At 53.5% G+C, this 23,336-nt stretch overlaps 1 protein-coding gene and 1 long non-coding RNA gene across 9 annotated transcripts in view; one reads left to right on the top strand and one right to left on the bottom strand.

Annotated features, from left to right (window-relative positions):
- Positions 1-6: 6 nt before the first annotated feature.
- LOC120094259 (uncharacterized) lies at positions 7-23,096 on the top strand. Its single transcript, XR_005488458.2, has 2 exons — positions 7-168; positions 22,731-23,096. It is a non-coding gene; the product is annotated as an uncharacterized LOC120094259 (long non-coding RNA).
- The window catches only part of Cacna2d2 (calcium voltage-gated channel auxiliary subunit alpha2delta 2), a 131,300-nt gene continuing 111,818 nt past the window's right edge, over positions 3,855-23,336 (bottom strand). Inside the window, exons 7-39 of one of the 8 annotated variants that reach the window (XM_063265241.1) lie at positions 21,302-21,433; positions 21,087-21,144; positions 20,365-20,415; positions 20,136-20,235; positions 19,840-19,998; positions 19,531-19,638; positions 19,368-19,446; positions 18,793-18,842; positions 18,534-18,623; positions 18,263-18,334; positions 17,971-18,045; positions 16,410-16,484; positions 16,250-16,321; positions 16,103-16,174; positions 15,934-15,995; positions 15,283-15,359; positions 14,058-14,078; positions 11,211-11,271; positions 9,180-9,277; positions 8,910-9,000; positions 8,727-8,789; positions 8,493-8,596; positions 8,194-8,292; positions 8,017-8,105; positions 7,775-7,825; positions 7,486-7,557; positions 7,230-7,382; positions 6,851-6,903; positions 6,706-6,761; positions 6,425-6,551; positions 6,195-6,303; positions 6,008-6,097; positions 3,855-5,923 (exon numbers count right to left, since the gene is read on the bottom strand). In XM_063265241.1, the coding sequence (XP_063121311.1) occupies positions 5,780-5,923; positions 6,008-6,097; positions 6,195-6,303; positions 6,425-6,551; positions 6,706-6,761; positions 6,851-6,903; positions 7,230-7,382; positions 7,486-7,557; positions 7,775-7,825; positions 8,017-8,105; positions 8,194-8,292; positions 8,493-8,596; positions 8,727-8,789; positions 8,910-9,000; positions 9,180-9,277; positions 11,211-11,271; positions 14,058-14,078; positions 15,283-15,359; positions 15,934-15,995; positions 16,103-16,174; positions 16,250-16,321; positions 16,410-16,484; positions 17,971-18,045; positions 18,263-18,334; positions 18,534-18,623; positions 18,793-18,842; positions 19,368-19,446; positions 19,531-19,638; positions 19,840-19,998; positions 20,136-20,235; positions 20,365-20,415; positions 21,087-21,144; positions 21,302-21,433 (2,813 nt within the window). In that variant the 3' untranslated portion in view covers positions 3,855-5,779. 8 annotated transcript variants of the gene reach the window in all.

The following is a 23,336-nucleotide window of genomic DNA, read 5'->3' as shown; positions in this document are numbered from 1 at the left end:
CAGTGCTTATTCCTCTAGTTCTTAGAAGTTAGGGAAGTGGAGACCAGTATTCCTGATCTCGGAAAGCAAGGCATTGAGTGGCCGGGTTCAAGAGGCAGCGCCGCCTTGGGCCGCACACTTGCTGCACTCTTTGGAGGAGGAGATTGGCTCTATTTGTGACTTGTACAGGTACAGCAATGTTTTTGTAAGCGGGTACAAAAGAATGTGAACGGTTCTGATGTGTTGTATCAATGCGCGTGAACTAGCCAGAAATCCTGTCGTCTGGCAAATGGAGCCCAAGGCAGGCCAGAACCCTTGTTCCATCATTTGTAGTTAATGTGATATTGATCAAGTTCCCGAACATTTTTGAAGTGCAATTTCACGAACCTTAAAAATGATGGGGACTGGAGAGATGGCTCAGTGGTTAAGAGCACTGACTGCTCTTCCAGAGGTCCTGAGTTCAAATCCCGCAACCACATGGTGGTTCATAACCATCTGTAATGAGATCTGATGCCCTCTTCTGGTGTGCACTTATATATAATAAATAAATGAATCTTTAAAAATGATGGCGATGGCAGGCTCTTACTATAGTTTTAAGGATCAAAGAAGGCAGCTATCTATGTAAACGACTTGCCATGTTGTGTTGGGTGTTCACATTGCCCTGATTCCAGCCAACTGTACTTGCTACATGAACTTAGGTTTTCCATCTCAGGGGGAATAAGGGGCAAGGCTGTGCTGCTTCAGTGACTCTTCTCCCACTTGATTCCACTTGCCAGAGAAATCTCCCTTGAGCTGGAGAGATGGTTTAGCGGTTAAGAGCACTGACGGCTCTTCTAGAGGATCCGGGTTCGATTCCCAGCAACCACAGGGCAGCTCATAGTTGTAACTCCAGGTCTAGGGTTTCTGACACCCTTACACACATGCAGGCAAAACACCAATGAACATTAAAGAAAAAAGATTATTTATAAGTCTCTCTGTAAGTGCCAGGTTGGCCTAGGCTCAATTTTACGCTTACAGTGGTTATCAGCAGGGTGTTTGAGATTTATTTAAAAGCTATTTTGTTTACGTGTATGTGTGTCTCTGTATGTATATGGCATTAAGTGTGCAGGCCACAGAGGAAACACAGGATGTTGAATGTTGGGAGCTGGACTTCTGAGCCACCAGATGTGGGTGCTGGGGGTACAGGTTCTCTGTAAGAGCAGCAAGCACTATTAACCATAGAGCCATCTCTCCAACCCTGAGATTTTTGTTGTTGTATCTAGATTTTTAAATGTGCATATTTTAAAAATGTGATTAATTATACGACAAGGGACTTTATTATAAAATCCCTTTAAGCTATTGCTCAGTACACCTGCCTATGTGTTCAAAACTACCTTTCACCTTTTATTTTTGTCTGGGGTTAGGGTTCCTACTGTATATCATATACTTGCAGGTTTGCAAGTTTGACTTAGCAAATCAAAATATAGAGTCACTGGGCAGTGGTGGTTCAAGCCTCTAAGGTTGATCTCTGTGAGTTGGAGGCCAGCCTGGTCTGCAGAGTTCGTTCTAGGACAGTAAAGACTACACAACAAAACCCCTATCTTAGAAAACAAACCAAAAGCAAAACTGGAAACAAAATAGAGTCAAATACTCAGTCAGATTTGATTTTTGAATAAGCAATTTTCAGGATAGGGACAACCCATGCAACATTACACACACACACACACACACACACACACACACACACACACACACTCGTGCACACACAAAACAAAACAAAACAAAACAAAAACCCAACTCAGTTGTCCCTAAAGAGGCAAGAATAAATTTATTGAGATTACAGTGACAGCACAGATTCTAACGATAGACTGTCACTCCTGATAGTGGGCCACAGGGGTGATAGTAACCATGGACCAAAAATCCTATTGTTAAAAATTTATCAGAGTCTGGGGCTGGAGAGATGGCTCAGCGGTTAAGAGCCCTGTCTGCTCTTTCAGAGGACACGGGTTCAATGCCCAGCATTCACATTGTGGCTCACAACTTCAGTTCCAGTGAATCTGACACCCTCACACAGAAATACATGCAGGCAAAACACCAATGCACATAAAATAAAAAAAGAAATAAGTCATTAAAAAATGTACTAGATTCCAGGTGGTGGTGGTGTATGCTTATAATCCCAGCACTTGAATGGCTGAGGCAGGAGAATTGAGGCCGTTGGTAGTGATACAGTGAGTTCCGAGCCAGGCTGGGCTACATGAGACATCAAACCATGTGTGTTGTTCCAAGACACCGTCTCGTGTGTGTGTGTGTGTGTGTGTGTGTGTGTGTGTGTGTGTGTGTATGTGTGTGTGTATGGTAGCTGAGATGAACATTGGATGTTGTCCTCCATCACTCTCTAACTTGCAGGATCCCACTGCACAGCCATGGGTGGCCTGGAACTCACTATGTAGACTGGACGGTTCCCAAACCCACAGACCTACCTGCTTTGTCTTCCTCCGTGCTGGAATGAAAGGGACATCACCTGCCTCCACCTTATATTTTGAGAAGGGAGCCTCCTTGCTGAGCCTGGAGTTCATCGGCCTAGTTAGGCTATTGGTTTGATGAACTCTGGGGTTCTGCCTGTCCCCGCTCTTCATGCCTCCAACCCCTAGTGCAGAGGTTACGCACCACTGCGCCTGGCTTTTTACATGTGTGCCAAGAAAATGAACTGAGGTCTTCGTGTTTGCAGAGCAAGCCCTTGGCTGACGGAGATATCCTCTATGGCCTGACATTTCAGACTTTGGCTGAACTTACTTTTCTTTTATCTTTCAATTTTGAAGAAGCTCATGTAGCCCAGGCTGCCTACTGTACAGTCCAGGACGGCTGTGAACTCCTGATCCTCCTGCCTCCAGATCCCTCATGCAGGCACCATTACACCCAGCTTTCATTGATGTTCTTAACCCTTCTCACCTAGTGAGGTAGAAGGTGTTTCTCCTCCCTGGTTGCTCATCTGTGCTATGGGAATATACTTAAGATCATGGTGAGGATGTAGCTAGGTAACTTCAGGAACACAGAGTGAATGACTCTCTTGCCCCAAAAGAGTGAGCGTCTAATTCAGGATTGTCTAGGTCAGTTTTCTCCCCATGAAGAGAATGCAGGGGTCAGGCCGGTGAGATGCCCAGTGGGTACAGGCATTTGTTGTCAAGTCTGACAACTGGAAGAGGACAGTGGGAGGAGAGAATGCCTGCAGGCCGTCAGTTCTCTGACCCCTGTGTGCTGTGCCACCTCCGGGCAACCAGGTCAGCCTGGCTGGTGTAGGAAGACATAGTCTCTCTTCAGCACAGCTTGATGTATGCAGGGAGACCTACACACACACACACACACACACACACACACACACACACACACACTCTCTCTCTCTCTCTCTCTCTCTCTCTCTCTCTCTCTCTCACATATGTCTGTCAAAAGATTTGCAGGAACTGTGTCCTGGCCTCTGACCTCCCTGAATCATGGTGTAGTCCACACTTACTGGCCGGTGGCCTGATCCTGGCACCCCTCGGGTGTCCGAGCACAGCATCTGTTCGGTTGCTCCAGGGGAAGGATCTGGTTGTCTGGTCCTGGTCCGCTCTCAGGGATGGATCTCAGCCTGACTGGACATCTCTCATCGGTCTCTTTCTTTTGGAGTCCTGACCTTGCCTTGAGGCTCTGGGTGGTGGGGTTTTTGTCCCTCCCCTAGTTTCTTTCTTAGAGTCTTGTGACTTGATATGAAACAAAGTGTGTCAAGGGTAGGAGCCTCTGAGGAACAGGAGTGCGCGGCTTTTCCTCCCAGCAGAGCAGGGTAGTGCTCTGAGGTAAGGCCACCTGTGGTCATAACCACCCAGTCCTCAACCAAGGCCCACACAGTGGATGGAAACTGGTTTGAAGTGAAAATATGAACATTATTTAATAACTGATCTTCTGTAATAAACCATTTGAAAATATTTTACAAGGAATCACACACACAATATTTTACAAAGTTTCTCGACTTTTTTTTTGTCGCTGTTGTTTTCCCAACTTGTCTGTACAAAATAGAATAACAACCAAAACAAAACAAAACAACAACAAAAAAAAAACAAAACAAAAAACGGGGCAAAGGAAATGGCCCCCAAGTCCCCCAGCCCATGGTGAGGGGACAGCTAGGTCAGGTGTGTGATGAGAGGATTGAACCCAGCTGGGGGGGTGGACAACTACCTGATGGGAATTGTTTTGTCTGGTTCCGTTTGTTTTTTTAAACTTAAAATATATATTTATTTTTCTGTATACGTTTGTTTCTTTTTTCGTTTGTATTCTCCGTTGAGCACCTGACTACACTACAGTTACACACACGCCCCCACAGGACACAGCTGACATCCAGGCTGGGCACACATCATGGACACCCACCCTGCCACCAGCATTGGGCATGGACCATACACACACTGAGAAAGCAACACGCAACATGACATTAATTAACGGAGCCATTAATTAATGTACCACCCTCCCACCCTCCTCCCAGTCCATCTGAGCCTCATGGCCACACACCCCCCCACCCTGCCCTCAGTCCCCGCCTGGCCCCCAGGTTACGATGCCTTTGGGAGAAATGACAGAATGAATGGTGTGAAGAGATGTGTCCCAGGCCCAGCCTCTGTGTGTGCAGTATGGTTGACTACACATGTGCTTGGTGCAAGTGTGTGTTCAGCAAGGGAGGGGCAATATGGCCTCCTAGGGGCAGGGACTGTGTGTGTGTGTGTGTGTGTGTGTGTGTGTGTGTGTGTGTGTGTGAAGAGGGAATTAGGCCTGAGTATGTAAGAACCAGATTGGGGATGGGATGGCCCAGCCAGGAGAGACCAAGTCACCCCTGCTAAGGCAAAGTACAATGTCTGGCGGGGTTCTTCTGCCAAAGGGGTTCAGGCAGTGACGTGTGGTCCTACTAGGGGCCTGACACTAGTGAGCAATGGTTACAATGAGCACCTGGCAGGGTGAGGGGCATTTGGGGACACTGGTGGCTAGGGGCGAAACAGAGGCCTTCCCCTAGCATTTGGCACGGTCTGACATTCAGTTCTAGAGATGGGAGGGCCTGCCAGGCTGCATCTCAGAGTGGAGGCAGAGGTGAGCGGAGAAGGAACACACAGGTCAGCCCCTTCACTGACCTCTCGCCCTGTGTAAGGCTTTGTGGGTCCCCCATGGTGTGTGTCTGTTTGTGTGTTCCCTCTCGGGCATGTCTAGTGAGAGTCCAGTTTCTGCTCTCTGAGGTCCAGGTGTCTGTGGGGTGTGCCTAAGCTGATGTCATCGTGAGGCTGTCCTGATACCTGCAAGGCCGAGGTGTGGGTTTGTGGTGTAGCCTGGAACGGCCCGAGGCCTATGGGGAAGGGGTGCCCCCAGAATCTCTCTCACCACTACCATCTCTCCTAGTTTTTTCCCCAGAGAAGGTAAGTTTGGGCCTGGGTGGGGCCAAAGGGCCAGTTAGAGGCGCCCAGCAGTGGCAGGGTTGCCTACATAGAGAAAATCTCCAGGCAGGTGGGTTGGTGAAGGCCTGGTTTGGCATCGGTACTAGTGGCCTCCTGTCCCAACCCACAGGGGTGAGTCCAGGGACTGTGGGCACTTGGACAGTTCAAGGGTGAGATAAATCTTGAGTGCCAAACACCATGGCACCTTACTTTGGGGCTCCCCTGCCCCAAGGCACAGGCCCCGGGGAAGGGGCCCAGTTCCTTCAGGAGAGACTGGCCAAGGATCTAGATTGGGGAATGTGGCATGGGAGGGTGAGCGAAAAGGCTAGGAGGCCAAGGCGGGGTGGGGGTGGGGGCTATGATGTGTGTGTGTGGGTAGTTCAGAGGCGGCGAGAGGCAGCGAAGGAATGGATTTGAGGCTGCGGCCGAGGTGGCAGGCCTAGGAGGAGCAACAGCTGCAGGGAAACCAAGACGCCCAGCGACGGAGGGAAGGAGGCTCCGCGGCCACAGTCTGAGGTATCTTCCTGCAGGGAAGGAAGACGAGGAAGCGGTTGGTACCCAGCGGGTAAAGGCTCGCAGCTGTCAGCAGCGCCGCTCCCCCGACTCACCGTCGCATTGTAGTCAAAACAGATGTGCGGGCCTCTTCGGTATCGCGGTCTCTGCACCAGCTCACACTGCTCCGGGCCGTCCGCTGGGCATGGGTGGGGAGTCAAGGAGAGGGCAGCAGAGATGTAGGGGGGAGGATGCGCGGGGCAGGAGGGGAGCGGGCGGCAGGGAGGGCTGGGGCAGGATACAGTGTGTCTCCTTTTGTAGCAGCCGGCCGACCTCGCACTGGCTGCACAGCGGCTTCTCCGCCACCACGAACAGAAGGTTGGTGTTGGTCAGTCTCTGCGCGTGGAACAGCCTGGAGGAGGGATGGGGGGGCGGAGCCTTGGAGGTTCGCCCCATCCGGGAGTCATCGCCCCGCCCACACCCGCTGCAGACCACGCCCCTCTAACGTGCCTTGCTCCTCGCCCTGCAAGTACCTGCTGCAGTTTCCGCAGTCGATGATGGCGTTATAGGACGCGTTCACCGAGCCGAAGTAGTACTGGGTTTGTTTCATGACGCAGCTGCTCTCGCGCGTCTCGGGGCTGCCCTCGGCTTCTGCCGGGTCTGCGGGGCCCAGACGCCTCAGCCCCGCCCACAGACAATGACACGTCGTCCGCCTCTTCTTGGTGCAGCCTTAAGCCCCACCCTCCCAGTGGTGCGAGCGTCTGTTTCCACCCTGGACTCAGATTTGGGGCTGAGCCTCCCAAGCCCTACTTACCTGCCTGGAACCAGCTGTGATAGATGAGACCATAAAGTAGTTGCTGGAATAAGGACCTGTAGAGCACGGGGCAACCAGTACAGGCGGTCAGCACGTGGCCAGTGCCTTACAGGCCTCCTTAACCAACCTCTCCTCCAGGACTCACCAGGCGGCAGCAGAGGTCCACCAGGCCAAGTTAAGGAAATCTGCAATGGTGGGCTGCAGTGGAGAGAGGAGTGCGGTTGCCTCTGGTTCTAGGTCAACCCTGGCCCTCCTCGAAAATATTAGAGGGGTGTGTGTGTGTGTGCGTGCGTGCGTGCGTGCGTGCGTGCGTGTGTGTAGTGTCTCAAACTCTAATCTAAATTTATTTCAAGTATGTGAATACACTGTAGCTGTCTTCAGACACACCAGAAGAGGGCATCAGATCTCATTACAGATGGTTGTGAGCCACCATGTGGTTGCTGGGAATTGAACTCAGGACCTTGTGCTCTTAACCACTGAGCCATTTTCCCCCTTTCCCCCAAAACTCTAATCTGGTAGCTTACCACAAAGACACCCCTGGGTGCAGCACCCAGGTTGCCAGGAGGCTGAGGGGCACAAGCTGCCTGATAGTCATAGGACTCCTTTCTGGTGTAGAAGGAGTTATTGTACAGTGCCAGCATCAGGTTGGCATCCACCTCACTGAAGAATCTGCCAACCTGGGGATGCAGGGAGAAAGCCATAGTCATGGTGCTGACCGTGGCATGCTCTAGAAGGCTGTGACCCATACTGTCCTTCCATTTTCTTCCTGACCCTTCTTACCTGGTCCCACTGGTGGTTCTGGTTTGACAGCACCAGGAATCCCCCGTCATCAATGAGGACACAGAGTAGGTCCTAAGAGGTAGGGAAGGGAGATCAAAATGGTGAGGGGGCCTACCCCAGACTATTTCAGGCCCTGGCAGTCCAATGGTTCAGAGCAAGGCAAGACTGAAGTCAGGGTAAGGGGTGTCAAGATCGAAAGACTAAGGGGCAGGCTAGGAGTCACAGTTGAGACCAAGGAGTCTGGGGATGAGGGACACTGGGGTCCAGGTCAGAATCAGAGCACACGCACCTCGTTGTTTACCTCGCAGTCCATCTCACAGTGGCTGCTGGGGCCGCACTGCTGGGCAGAGAATGGGGACTGTAAGGCGCCCACCGGTTTTCCTCATGTCTGTTACCCCTTCATAACGCCAGTTCCCCCAGGTCATTGGCAGCACCCCCTGCCTTCCCACAGGCACTGGAGCCAGTCTGAGGGGCAGGCTTCTTCCTTGGAGACTCCAGAGAGGCCTTACTCCCCTTTCCCTGCCCAAATACCTTCTGAGGTTGGTCCTGATGGGTACGGTTGCTGGCAAGCACCTTGAACTTTTCAGCCCAAGCCTCTAGGTCCAGTTTGACACCCACCACTGTGGGAGAGAGCAATGGCTGTCTGTGCCACCTGCCTGGTCAGTGTCCTCACTATTGCCCCAGTCCCGCCTCAGTCTTAGCATTTACCTGCTGGCCTCAGTGTGCGGCGACCCAGACTGAGCTCTACAGCTGTGCTGACGAGGACGCCTACTGTGTCATTCTCCAGCTCCAGTGGCCTTAACAGGGCTGGGATGGATGGGCAGAGCAGTCAGGAGTGAAGGCTGACCGTACTGACCACTCCAAAACAGGGTTCTACCAAAACTGGACTGGACCCAGCTTAAGTCTATAGCACCCCATACGGTGTTTGGCATAGCCTTTCTCTTCACATGTCCCTGGTCTCAGTTAAGGCCTCCCACCTGCTGCTGGGCTTACGGACAGACACTCACAGTCCTGGTGCGGGGGCTTGAAGATATAACCACGGTTATCCAGGCTGCGGCGGTAGAAGCTGGCATTGAAGGGTTCAGGGTTTTCTGTCCAGTCTTCAGCTGCCCTAGAGCACCCAAGACAGTCAGAGCTCAGTGGTGTGCAATGGTCTTGGCAGTGCTGAGGCTTCTGGGTAGTGAAGTAATAGCAAAGTCCCAGACAGGGAGAGTTATTGCTGCACGGGGCTGGCCACTTACTTGTTCGGGAAGACACGTGTGATGCCACCGTCAGTGGCAGCAAATACAGCTAGCAGGCTGTACCTGGGGGCGACAGGGAGATGGGGTCACGGGCCTGTCTTCTACTGTGCAAGGCCAGGGCCTCTGGGCCAACCCCAGCCTCCTTCTACACAATAGCCATAGCTTGGGTGGCTGCGTGCGTACGTGTTGAGATCTTGGTCCCGCCAGACGCGTTCCACTAACTGCTGCGTAATGCCCGTGTCCAAAATCAAGTTATGCAGAAGGAAGTTATTGCCTGGAATAAGACAGGATGGAAAGGTGTCTTACTGCAGCTCCGTGGCGTCCCTTCCTCTAGTCTCCAGGGCTCTGGTGAAAGCCTTCTCTATGCTCTGGCCCAGGTCCTGCCTGCTTGTCCCCAGACCCCTCACATCTCTATGCCCTGACGCCAGTCCCGATGCCCTGACATATACTCACACTGCTTGGAGTCCGGAGTCACTTTCTCCATGAGCTCAATGAAGTTTTTCAGGAACTCGGTGTTGTTGTCTGAGGCATTCAAATCCTTGCAATACTCTCTGGGGGTGGGGAGGGGCAAGAAGAGTGGGCTTGGGGATCTGCATGGGGCAGAGGGATCCAGGCTTCCCGATCCGGTTGCCTGGACGTTGGGTGAGAAGTCCCAGTTGTGGGGAGGGGCATGAATGTTCTCATAGGCTGTGGTCACCATGAGCCTGAAGGCTGCTGGGGCTTAGTTGGGGTAGGCAGAGTGGGTAGAAGGAAGGATTGCTTCTTCTACCGGATGACTTTTCTCTTTCCTGGTCTTGGCCCTGACAAACCTGCTATCTTTCGTGAATAGTTGGACCCAGATGGCACACCCAGGTGGCCCCGGGAAATGCAAATGCCAGTGGCTGGCTCATCCACCTGTATGCCCTACAATGTTCCCATGGGCATGAGGTAGGGTTGAGTATCAGCACTTGCTGTTGTCAGTGTCTAGGACCTCATCTTGCCTCTTCCTAGCCTTGTGCCTTTGAGCAATGCATTCTGGTCTCCTGGGGTTCACTTTTTTCATCATGACACAGTTGGGGTATCAGCAGAAGTGAGTGGGTTCTTCAGGGTGGGCAGACCTCACCAGGCTCAGACACTGGGTCCAGAAAGCACGGGTATGGCAGAACCTCGAGTGGGTTCTTGGAGAACAATGACTCTCTTTGATGGATGGAGCCATCTCTCTCCCTCAATTCCTTAGTCACTACCCTGCCACCAGGGATCTCCCCAGTAGCCTAGATGACAGCAACTCTGTGGACAGTTTAAAAAACGAGCAACTCTCTCAGGCTGTGGGAAGACCCATAGTTTAGTGTGGGCACCTGGGACTGGATCCGTAGCCACACTGATCCACTGGCCCCAAGTATCTTGGTAAACTGTACTGTCTGGGTGGACATGCCCAGTGACAGCCACACAACTGTGCATAAGATATACCACACACGTGAAATATACATTCACATCTGTTGGGCACTTCGTTCACTCATACACACTTATTCAGTGCTCCTGAAGCAGTTATAAAAATGACATATCTTCCCTCGGCTCCTTCAGGATTATGTCTCCCAGACCATTTCTGATCACTAATTTCTGATCACTAATGCATACGGAGGACCACCCCACATTTACACTTGGCCTCTTGCACATGTACACAATGACTCACAGGTACAAACATCTACAAAGAGTCAGAGCTTTGTGGGTGCATGCACGCAATGTGCCTACGCACAGAGGTTAGGAGTGCCCAGAGCCCCGTGTGGTGCCGGAGTGTGCTCTCATTCCAAACCCAGGTCACAAGAGAGGGCGTCAGCACCAGGGGCCATGGCCTCCTCAGATGTGTGGAGTTCAAAGCAGACCGTGTGCACGCACTAGGGTGCATGTGTTCACACCAAATGTGCACTTCTGGGATGGCTCCGGGTCCTGATCCCTCCCTTGCCAGAGAAGCTCCTCGACTCCTTGCCCTCCTTCCCGTTTCTCCCCCATGCTCAGTGAGCCACCACACCTAAGATGAGCAGCACTGGCAATGGCCACAGGGGCTCTGGCTCTGGCTGGCTCGGCCCTCCGACCCACACAAACACTGACTGACACAGGACAACAACAGGGAGCAGGTCAGGTATGGGCAGGACACCACAGACCAGAGCAGCAGCTGCCCAGCGAGGGTGTGCCGGGGGACAGCCAGCCCAAGGTGGAAAAGGCTCCTCCTTCCTGGCTGCCTGGGAGGGCACAGAAGGTAGCAGAGAATCCAAAGCCCATCTGCCCCAGGCCTGGTGGGGGAGAGTCTGTGGGCTACTGGCTACTGCTGCCTGGTGTGGCTACATGGCCTGGGTATGTACACAGCCGTACATACAGGGCTATGTATCAGGGTTGGGAGCAACACTGCACAGGACATAGACACACAGAGCTCCAGGCAGCAGTGCAGGAGGTAGGGCCAGGACGGTCAGGGCAGGGGAGGACGCCTCAGCAAGGCCACACACAAGCTACCTGGGAGCAATGAAAACATGTCCTTCAGACTCAAAGCTGCTGGGGAGCAGGAACTCAAAATCTGCAACAGAAATGGGGGGGTTATCCGGCGGGGGCTGGGGAGGCAGGAGGCCAGGGGGCTCAGAGCTGATGGGGCTGGTGGGACAGGTGGGGACAAGGCAGCTTGAGGGAGGGGGAGACACTGGCAAAGAGGGAACCCGCCACGTCCGCGTTCAGGTTTGAGCCAGAGAGAAGGGAGGGGCGAGGAGGGTGTAGGGCCTGTGGAGACTACAGCATCGCAGGAGAAGGGCAGTTATAGCCAATATGTTGCCCGGGCCTGGTCCTCTGTCGGCAGTGAGTCCCTTGGCGTGGCTGTATATGCTTCCATACTGCTGTATAGCACATATACACGGACACACACACACACATATATATATACACACACTGCTATATATATGCATGGTCTGGGGGAGGCGCCGGTCTTGTTCTTATCACATCCATAATGGAAAAACCGCATGCTGAGCTTCCTTTGCCTCCAAAGAGACTTCGAGGAAGGGAATTGGCTTTTGGCTGCGGAGTTTTATCTCTCTTTGCCGCAGCTGTTAGCATTTTGGTAGGTCTTGCTTTTGTTCTGTGTCAGGCATCAACATGGCCAAACCGAAAGGGTTTCTTACGGGCACAGACAGTCCAACCAGAGACAGGGTTGAGCAGCTGCTGGTGGTGGTGGTACTGCAGTGCATCGTGGAGGTCTGGGGGTGGAACAGGATGCTGGGTGTCGGGAACCCACAGGGGGACAGGGACTGTTCTGTAGTGTGAGGAGATAGGTCTGCTATCTCCTCTGAGCCCTTGCTTTCCTGGCTGGGAGGAGCAGGGCACCTAAGGAAGGTCTAGTTTCCTCCCTTCCAGGGAGTAGACAGGAGGATGCTGGGAGTGTCTGGGTGGATGGTCTAACAGCTGGGCCTGTGCCTCGGGCTTATGAGCTGTGCACGTGTGCGGAATGGATACATAAGTGTGTGTACGTGTTTGTCTTTATATGGGCTTGTGCTCACAGACCTGAAAATGTGGCCCCAGGGCTCCACTACGGCCCCTCTTTCTGCCCGTCTGGACCAGATTACCCTGCTGTGTGCATGTTCTAATTCTTTTGAGACAAAGCCTGCAGTCCATGTTGGCCTGGGACTCCCTTATATGGCTGAGGATGACTTTGAACTTCGGATTCTCTTGTATATACCTTAAGAGTGCTGGGCTATGGGCATTCGCCATCACACTTGGTTTATGTGAGGCTGGGGACCGAACCTGGGACCTTGTAAATGCCAGGCAGTGACAAGTACTGTTGTGACCGAGCTGTGTCCCCAGCTTTATGTGCATCCGTGAGGGCCCTTGGCTTCTGTAATCCCAGCAGCCCACCTCCCTTTGTTTCTAAAAAGATAGCCTTGGTTACCTTGACTAGCCTCCAATTCTTGCCTGAACCTCTTGAATGCTGGGAGTTTAGGCCTGTGCCACACTCACTTTCTCTACTCCATCCTCACCAACATCCCAAACTCTCATTTACCACAGAGCTTTCATCATTCCCAAAAGAGGGATTTTTCACTGTTCCCAAATACTCCCATGATGCACTGCAAAGTTCTGAACATGGGAAACTAGGGCTGCTTTGAAAGGCTGGGCAGTCACTGGTTGGACTGTTCCTTTCTGATAGGACTGTGAGGCAGGGTTTGAACACAAGCCAAAGGGGAAGGAGTAGGGTGGGAAGAGGGGGGGGGGGAGAAAGAAAAGAGAGGGAGGAGGGAGGAGGAGGGAAACTATACTATGTTTGTTATGATACCAGGGCTTTGAAGCTCTAGAGTCAGAGGGTGGGAGGTGGGAGACGGTAAAAAAGACAACTCAAGCCAGTGGGATTGGGGTATGCACCCGACCCTGACCCCGGCCAGCAGGGAGAGCTTACTCCCTTTGTTGGACTAGGCTAGACAGGGCCCTGGGTTTCTTGAGCAATCCTCTGCTTCCAGGTTTGGGGACAGCCTCATGTGGTTCTCCATACCTCACAGGGTCAAATGTTCCCTGGAAAGGCAGCCGTCTGCATGCTGAAGGCTGACCTCATCATGTGCCACCCCCTCTAACTCCCACTGTGCTGGGAACTGATTCAGGGGGCCCTTTTCTTTGTCACTAGGCTGTTTTCCTCTAGATTGCTTGGTTGGCTCTTGGGATCCAAAAGATCCCACCCCATGCCTGGAGAAGAATATAGTTCCTGACTCTGCCTTTATTTTCCCAAGCGAAGTAGCCTTCCCATACCAATGGGCCCTCCCTAAGGGCAGAGATAGCCCAAGGGTCCTTAGCAAGGTCTCAGGAGCAGCAGTACACACTTTACCCTGATGGCGGGACAACCTTGTCCTGTGGCCAGGCTGCCTGTCCTCTGAGACCCCCACTAAGGCTTCTGAGCCTTGCCACCTCTCTTCTAGTAGGGCTGTGAGCTCTGGGGCCACTCCAGAACCAAGAGACCTGAGAGAACTTCCTTCCCTGCTGGGTGGGTGGTGATAAAGCATGCAGCTCTGTTCTCACTGTTGAGTTGTCTTGGAGGACCAGAGAAGTTGGGGAGGCAGGGGGCTTCCCATGGGGTCCCACAAGGACTAGGGGATGGGAGGAAGGGGTCTGGGCCCCCAGGACACACTGGAGAACTCTCTGCAGACAGCCCCAGAAGTGGTCTACTGGCTCTAAGAGGGGTGTCAGGATCAGAGGAAAGGCACGAACTGAGGATGCTGGGAGGGAGCCCCAGAGGGCAGGGGTGTGGCTGGTCCTGGGCAGGAAGGGGGGGCAAGCAGGGGTGTGAGGGTGGGTGGGGTGGGGAGAGGAGGGAGCACTGGTTCTGAATATACTTGCCCTTCAGTTTGCTGATTGGCACTGGGACAGTCCACCAAGAGAGAAAGCGAGGAAAACAAAAACACAAACACAAAAACAAACGAAAAGGGGGAGGGGTAGGGGAGGGGCACAAACAATATTTTATTCAATGGCTGTTTGAATGAAAATATTGTGTCTCATCATCATACCGAAAGGAAACTTCTTGCAAAAAAACGACATGAGAGAGAAAGAGAGAGCAAGAAACTCAAAGGAGATGAGCCCCAGTCGGCCAGGCAGGTGGGGGGCGCCCGGTGGGGCCGGAGCCCCAGCCTCCCTCCCAGTGACCTCTGGCATTGGGCAGGCAGGGCCAGGTCTGAGATCCAGGCCTTTCCACAGAGGCCCGTGGTGAGCAGGCATGCATGGGGAGCCACAGGCAGAGGAGTGGGAGAGCTGGAGGAGAGAGAGGGAAGGAGGCAGAAAAGGGAGGGAGGGAGATAGGGAGGGAGGGAGGGGAGAGAGAGAGAGAGAGAGAGAGAGAGAGAGAGAGAGAGAGAGAGAGACACGCCAAGGGGAGGAAGGAGAAGGGTATAAAACAGGAACCAGGGAGCAAAGAGGGAGGGAAGGAGACAGACAAAAGGAAGACTAGAGGGAAGGCAGGCAGGGGTTTCTAGGTTAGGGAGAAGGGACGGAGGGACTTAGCAGATTAGCAGAAAGGAGAGGGGGTTAGGGTGAAAAGAAGGAGAAAGGAGGAAGAGGAAGAGAAAAGTGAGAGGAAGAGACGGAGGGAGAATGTGACCTGAAGGAAGAGGAAGTAGAGGGGGAGGAGGAGAGGGAGGGGGAAGAGGGAGAGGAGGAACAGAGGACAAGAGACCTTGGGACAGAGGTGGTACCACAGAGGGAGGTCTAAGGCAAGGGGACTAGAAGAGAAGGGAGAGGAGGGGGTGTCTTCCAGGAATATAACCCCCAGGAGTGTTCAGGGCAGGCAGGCTAAGGAGGGAAGACACAGGATAGGAAAAACCAAAACAATCCTCAACAGAAACCATGAGAGAATGGTCTAGAACCAAATCTGAGAAAAGGCAAGCATGCAGATTTCCACAGACTTTCGAAGGCTGGTTTCCCCAGCCTGTGGGCACGTCTGAGGCTGGGCAGACTGGGCAGGAGGGGCTGCCTTGCCCACAAGCTCGGCTGGCTATGCTGCCTGGGGCCGGCCAAGGGTGCAGGGGCAGAGGCAGGGGTGCAGGACGCAGGCAGGGGCCAGGCCACTTACACTTGACCTGCAGGATCTGGTCGCTGAGGTTGGCTTGGAGGTAGTAGGTGCTGTAGGGTGGGAGCACCAGCCCCAGGCTGGGGAGGAGGGGAAGGGAGAGCACAGGTCACTGATGAGAAGAGGTTCACCACACTCACCCTTCTTAGGGCTTTGGAGCCAAAGAGGCCCAGGGTGTGGCAGCCGCAACTCCCCTGTATAACTTAGTCCCAAAGTGACTCCCCACCGTACTGTCCACCTCAGCACCCACCTGCCCCACCATCTCCTGGCTCACAGGAAGCTTTTGAGGGGCAGAACATGAATCCCATGAGAGCCAGGAAACAGTGTGGGCTGGTCCTAAGGTGTGACAATGCTCTTGGCATTCCAGAATGGACCGAGGAGCAGTTGTATAGGACACAGTGAATACAGCCTGGCACTGAGGCCGCAATGCTGATACCCAGGAGACCCTCCAGGTGGGGGGGAGTTAGGTGCATTGTCCTGTCCTCAGTCCTGTTCTCCCAGGACCTGCTGCTTGTCGCACAGGGGCCAGAGGAGGCCCTGGAGAACCAAACATCTCAGGGTAAATAAATAGTAAGGGGGGGGGGCGCAAAAGGAGAGAAGCAGCTAGGTTCAGACTTCGGGGTCACTTTCGCCCTTCGCTGTCTGCCCACTCACCTGTAGTTGGTACTCCTTATAGGCACCCAGGTGTAGTTCCGAATCACTTCATCTATGTACCTCTGGGAGAGGAGGCTCCATCAGGTTCTTGGGTGAGCAGGCAGGGGTGGGTGGGTAGGGATTGGGTGCCCATTCCGATGCCCTTGCTCCCTGCCCCGTGCCTTCATACCTCATCCAGGGATTTGACCAAGGTTCTGATCTGCTTGTGGCCTTTGTCTCCGTCAATCATACTACGACGGATCTGCAAGGGCCAAAGGTGTGAACCCCCCTGCTCCGGTGCCAGCCATTCTCTCACTCCTCCCCGCCTTCCGCTCACCTCCTCCTTGTTCTCATCTTCCAGCTCTGCATCCAGGAAGTCCAAGGTCACAGGCTCCCGGAAGTTGGTAGTCTACCGGAAGCCAGATAGAACATCAGGAGTCCTCGTCTCAGAGGGGTTCCCAGGCCCTCGGGGGGCAGGGTTACCTCACTTGGCTCACCTGGGGCTTGAGATTGGGATGTAGCAACACATAGCCATTCAGGTCGATGGCGAACACGTAGCCATTGGCGCCAAGCTGTGGGGTACAATTTGGGGGCTCAGAGGGCTGTGCAGGGATTTCTTAGACTCTGAAGTTCTGAAGTGTCCTCTCTTCTGTTTCCCACACTGCTTGCCTTTGGCCACAGGCCTCCTCCTGCCATAGGGCCCCTAAGTCTGCCTCTGAGGCCAGGACTTACAGGCCGGATGTTCCTCATACACCAGTCCGCACCGAGGTTGACTAGCCCTGTAGGTAGGCGGGCATTCCTCATCTCCCCGTGGAGGAAGCAGCCATCCCTACCTCTGCACCCGCTTGAGGCTCACAATGCTACTGCTTTTGTGCCACTGCGTGGCTCCCTCATACCTACTTTCTCAAATTGTGCTGTCCTGTCTCCATTTTAGTGGTGGTTTACAGGAGGGAGACTCTTAGGCAAGCAGGTGGGAATGGCATCCGGGGACAAGCCTTTGCCTCGGATAGTTTCTAACTGTATGTGGGACCTCTCAGGCCAAACAAAGGTTTCCCATGGTTTAGGCTTGAAGTTGTAACACACATTTTGCAATGTCCTTGCTTTCATATCTGAGACCCAAGTTCTCTAATCATAGGATCGGAATAGCCAAATTGCCATCCCGTCCCTTTCCTGGCTCCAGTTTCAGTCTTCCATTTTCAGGCTTTTATTTGGAAGAGTTCCCTGTGCTTCTGCCCCACCCTCACCCCACTTCCAGCACACTTCTGGGCAGGGCTGAATCTGCCTGCCACCCATTGCTGTTAAATGGATTTTATGGAACTCCCTCTGTAGACCAAGTTTGCCTCAAACTCAGAGATCCTTGTGCCTGTCTCCTGAGTCCTGGGATTAAAGGATTGTAGCACCATTGCCCACTGGGGTTTAAGTATTTAAAAAGAAAATCGAAAGAGGGAACTGAGGGGTTGGGGATTTAGCTCAGTGGTAGAGTGCTTGCCTAGCAAGCGCAAGGCCCTGGGTTCAGTCCTCAGCTCCGAAAAAAAGGAAAACAAACAAACAAACAAACCACTTTTTATAGGCCACCAGGCATGGTGGTGCACACCTTTCATTCCAGTGTCTGGGAAGCAGAAGTAGGTAGACTACTGTGAGTTTGAGGCCAGCCTGGTCTATGTAGTGAGTTCTGGGATAGCCAGAACTATATAGAAAGACCCTGTCTCAAAAACAAACAAACAAACAAACAAAAAAACACCCCCCAAAACCAAAACTAACCAATGAAAACAAAGCAAATCTGTGTGGGACATAAATCCATGATGTGTCCACAGCTGCTTTCACAGTACAGTGTTAGCATGGAAAATGAATGTTAAGGTCAGCAAGGCTTGAAGTAGTCACAGACTAGTCCTTCACATAAAACTTGCTGTCCCCAGATTTGTCCCCCCCCCTCCTTGGGAAGTCTTTCTTGGTTCTCTGAGTCAAAGGTCCCTGTGAAGGTCTTTCAGTCCCCACATCTCCCTGGCTTGTGTCATTATGGACAGCAAACCAGGGCAAGTGGGTCAGGTGGATACTTACTGTGTAGTTGGGAGTCAGCCTTTTGATGTCATTCAGGGCCACATCTATGCCCATGACACCCAGGATTAGCTGGTTCTGGGCACAAAGGAATGGGACAGTATGCTGTAATGAGTCAAATCTGTAGTGGAGCCCCTGGCCCTGGAGCCCCCTGGCCTAGCCTTCATCCTAAGGTCTAAGCTGCCGACACAGAGAGCTGCTTTGCCAAGTCTGTAGCATGCCCTATCCCTCCCCCATCCCCAGACCTGCTAAAGGCATGCCAACCCCTCCCCAGATAACCCACTGGGCAACTTACCTTCTTTTCCCCAGGGCCATCCTGTGTCAGGTTGAAAACAGGGAGAGTCCCTGTTACCACCAACCCCAGCCCCTGAAGGGAGAGGAGGATGGGGTCTCCTGTGGCCAGCTCTGTCTCCACTCTGAGTGCTCAGAGAAGGGGCTCAGGCATGGGCCACCTGTCACTTTCTTTTACTTGGTCAACACCAGTAAGGGGCCCCTCAAGGGTCTTAGTGTGGGTTCATCCCTTGGGGGAAGGCCGCCAGTCCCCTTTCTTTGCCCAGATGCCTTACCAGCGCATCTTCATACACGTTTGTCCATTGCACTTGCTTGGCGTCCTTGCCTGCCAGGACCATGGGCCTACCCAGCACATCCAGGTATTCCTGGGAGAGGAGAGGTACTAAATGTCCTTTCCAACTTACTGTTGTCTCAACTGCTGCCATGTGCAACAGCAACCACCAGGGGTCGCTTTTGGCCCATGGCTGGAAAGCACGCAGCCACAACCAGAGGGAAGTCAAGCCCTGGGAGGGGCGGCCTCCTCCACAACCTCACCTGTGTGTTGATGCGGATGGCTCCGATGGAAGGGATCTCAAAATAGTAACCTGCAAAGGGAGGAGATATAAGTTTGACTGGCACAGCAAGGCCCACAGCACAGGGGGTAATGTCCCCGGGGGTACACCTGCAGCTCTCTGTGTCGTTACTCTTCCAACTCCTTGATGCTTGCTGTCACTGCTCTGGCACTGTGACCAATGCTACAGGACAGGATGGATTGCAGGGGTCGAAAGAGGCAGCAGAGGTAGGAGTTGTTAACAGAGATGGGGTGGGGGAAGGAGCCTCAATGGAGGATGTCGGTAACCTGAGTTTACCCAAATGCACAGAGAGATGGATTTATCAGCGAACAGATGTAGGAGCAGAAAGGCCGGGAGACAGATGGACAGTGGACATACAGCCAGATGGGCAGAGAGACGCTTTGTCAGACGGACGAGCAAGACAGCCCACCAAATAGACAAAGCAATGGACAAAGGGTATGTATGGAAGGACAGACAGACAGTGAGTGAACAAACAGCTGGACATATGGACGGACAGCTGGCAGTAGGACAGAGCATGCAGATGCCCCAGTGAGGTACCTTTGTTAGTACAAGCCATCCACTGCAGGGGTGTGACATCATAGTTATGCTGTCCTACGGAGAACGTGAAGACGCGTACCTGTGGGGGCAGTGAGGTTAACTGCCGTGGCCACCTGCGGACAGCCCTCTCCCATCCTGAACCCAGCTCAGGGCTGAGCCTCACCGTCCGATTGGGCCAATTATACTTTTCAAAGACGTCCTGCACGCGATCCTCTCCCCCGTCCGTGAACATCATGATCATCTTATTGCAGTTAGCACGGGTGATGTTGGACTAGCGAAGGGTGAGCAGAGTCAGAGAGTCCTTGATCTCTCACAGGCCCAGCATGGGGCCTCCTCCCTCACAGCAGATGGTACTGTCTGTCTAAGCTGCCTGCTGACTATTAACAAGGCTATCCATCTTCATCTTCCCCTGTCACCAATCCTGGTCCCTCGCCCACCCCTGGCTCCCCACTTGCCCACCCGTGGGGCTCACATTCTGTAGCTGGTCAAAGGCATACTCAAAGCCAGCCTTGTAGCCTGTGGTGCCCTTGGCCACCATGCCCTGCACAGCTTCCTTGAACACCTTCTTGTTCCGCACATTGGCCTGCACCAGGTGTGTGAAGCAAGACACAGGCTGCGCCTTCTCGTTGAACTGTGGGGATAGTGGGGGTGGTGAGTGGCCTCAGGCTGGTCACAGCGGACAGCTGTTGTACAAGGCTGATGGTTGTCATGGGAGCGGGTTGGATGGGGGTGAGTGGTACCCAGCCTGCCTGCCACCTTGCCACTCACTGAGGCCACATTCACATAGTCATCATCGGAGAGTGTGTCTAGCATCTCACAGACAGACGTCTTCATCAGCTTCAGCGTCAGGCCGCTCACACTGCCACTCCTGGAAACCAGGCGGGGAGGGGACATGTGTGTATGGGCTCTGGGGTTTTCCTCTCCCTTCCCTCGTAAGGTTCCCAGGTAGCAGAATGCAGTCCTATCCCCACCCCACCAGCCTACAGGGCTCACTCACACATCCACAATGATGACCATGTCCTTGGGTGATGAGGCCCCCTGTATATACCTGCCAGTGAGAAGACTCAGTTAAGGACGGCACCCCTGGGACCTGCGGGGTCTTCCTTCTGATTCATGTGTTTCTACCGACCGCGCACTACTTGGGTTAAAATGGGTCTGGGCACCGGGGAGACCATGCTCAATAAAAAAGACAGTTATTTTTTTCGTGACGTAAGTGATCTGGTTTCCTCATCAAGTAAACGGGGGAGGGGGCAGGTGATGCACAGGGGCAAAAGGCTTCAGTGGCTTGTGTCCTCTGTCCTAGAGACACCCCAGAGAGTCTGTCTGGACATGAATTGGGGAGGGAGGGAAGATCATGGAGACGTGTGAGAAGGGCAGAGCAGAGGGTCAGGGTGTCTAGGGGTCAAATGAGTAGGTGGGGCCGGCAGACTTGACGGAGGCTCTGGCTACCCTTGGAAGCACCCTCACTGGTCTGATCTCTCAGTTCTGAGTGGGTGTGGGGGGACTGGGTAGTGGACGATATGCATGGGGGCAGAGGCAGCTGGGCGGCTTGCCTGGGTGATGGGATCCATTTTCCAGTGGCAGCGATGTGTGAAATGAAAATTGGATAGAGCTGGCTGCGCCCTGCTCGGAGGTCTGGATATTGGGAGGGAGGGGAGCAGGCACTCGAGATGGGGAGCTGAGGGGGTACCTCTCCTCGACCCCTCCTTGCTCACTCACCAGGGTCGTCTTCTGACATCGTACAGGTCAATCTTCTTGGGGGCTCGCCACGGTGTGGCTGTGGAAAGAGAGGGTGAAGGAGTCTGCTGAAGGGTCTGACTGGAGCAGAGGGGATTATGGGAATTCACTTGGTTCATTGTGCCCCATGTACCTCAGGGTGGGTAGGCTTGGAGCAATCTAGGTGCTGGATGGGCCAGGGAGACAGTGGTGCCTACCTGGGTAATAGCGGGTGACTCCCGTGGCACTGCCGAAGACTTGCCACAACAGTGTAGGGTCTTGCCTACGGTTCTCAATGAAGACATTCTCCAGGGCCTCCGTCCAGTTAAGCTCATTGAGGATGACGGTAGCTGGGGGGCAGGGCAGAAGGCTGGGGTGGGGAGTTCAGGCTCACCCCCTGCTAAACCCACCAACGTGACCTTGATGCCCAAGCCTCCCCTGCTTTCTGCCTGCCCAGGCGTTCTTTGACTTCCCAGATCATACCAGCCCTCCCAGGAAGATTTGCTTGCTCTTCCCTCCTCTAAATCATCAAAGGAATGTCTCAGCCTACCCCTCAACCAGGCCTCAGTGAGCAAGCAGGGCTGATGTGGTTTGTGGTCTGTGGAGAAGGGCCGCCTGGGTGGCAGGGAACTGTGAGCTGGGCCCCCATCTAGCATGCTGCCTGGAGCCTGCATCTGGTCCCCAGGGAGCTCACCCACTCAGCATGCACTCCAGGCCGCAGCCACAAGAAAGCAATTAAGGGCCCGCTGATGGGGCTGGAATTATTCAGCTATTAAGGTACCTGATAAGCTGGAAGCCACTCAGCTCCATGATTAATCAACTGGGGCCAGGAGCAGGCAGGGGCAGAGTGGGGGGCTGCAGAGGGGCAGGGGTGGGGCCAGGATCCTATTCCGACACAGGCACATGTACTTGCACACACATGCGGGCACGTACATACAGCCTGCACCCTTGGCGAGTATTGCTTGCTGTCTCTAGTCTCCATGCTTCCAGTCAGATATAGGAGCCCCAGCCCCTTACCCCCAAACCCACCTACCTTAGCAACACAGTTGCTACCATGGGCAAGGGGCACACAGGAGCTCTCATATGCTATCACCAGACCTCCCTAACCCCTGTAGTTACACGTGGGTGACCCCTCCCTTCTGCCAGGCCTACCACTCTACACACTCAGACTCAAAGACTGATCTCTTACTGTTGACCAACCTGGATGGCATTCTTGTCCTATAACTCAGGGTGCCCTTAAGTCTACCTGACGTGCGTGTGGGCACGTTTTTAATCTATGCACTGTATCAGGCCACTATACCCTCTGTGATCCCTATCAGAGATCTCAAGTGACAGGCAGGGAAGGTTCTCTCGGGCCTTTGATTCCCTGAGAACAGATGAGCTGTGCCTGCCAGTGCCCAGGGGTCTGACAACCCTCACCCACCCCCCTGCCTTCCCTTTGTATGTGGGCTCCGCTGTGCCTCTCTGTATCTGGCTCCTTGTGCTTGGCTTTCACCTCTCCCTGTCTCTGTGGTTCTCCTTAACTGACTGCAATACAAACATGAAACCTATTTCTACCATTGGCTCTGCCTATTGAACGGCGTGTTATGGTCCTGTTTCTGATTTAGAAGCCTAGTGAGTTGAACACTTTCTATTTTTCTTTTTAAGGAAAAATGAAGCGTGGACCCCCAAACGTTTCGCACGACACCATTTGTCCTCGAGCCTGCGCGGCATGCCTGCCTATCCTTGGGCCTCAGTCTTCCTGTCTGAGAAACTTGAAGTCCCTTGAAGAGGGGTGAGACTCTTGCTGCATGTGGATTGTCCCTACAGATATCTCTGACCACGAGGACACACGTACATGGCACACTGAAGCAAATGGCCCCACAGGCACCCACACCCGCACCCACACCACACCCCATGTGCGAGCTCTCTCAGATCACACTGAGTTGGGAAATGGGGACCATGCCCCCTCAGGCAGGCGATTACAGATTTAATTAAAAGTGACACAGTAAATAAAAAACATATAAAATGTAATTTGTGTGGGTAGTGAGGGGTGACTGGGGAGGGTGGTGTGGCTCCTGTTTTAATTAGCGTGCTGGCCTGTGATAGTGCCTCTCGACTGGCTCAAGCAGGTGGTCTGTGGGCAGCCTGCCGGTGGGGGGGGGAGCATTTTCCTGAGATCACCCAGAAGACTTGGCTGACGTTGAGGGTGGCAGGAAGGGATCCTAGGATTCCCTTTTCCCCTGGAACCTATACAGTAGCTCTGCTACCTCT

Source organism: Rattus norvegicus, chromosome 8 (assembly GCF_036323735.1).
Source record: "Rattus norvegicus strain BN/NHsdMcwi chromosome 8, GRCr8, whole genome shotgun sequence".
Classification (NCBI taxonomy): domain Eukaryota; kingdom Metazoa; phylum Chordata; class Mammalia; order Rodentia; family Muridae; genus Rattus; species Rattus norvegicus.
Note: the sequence above shows the minus strand (reverse complement) of the source record. Positions and strands in the feature narration are given on the sequence as shown.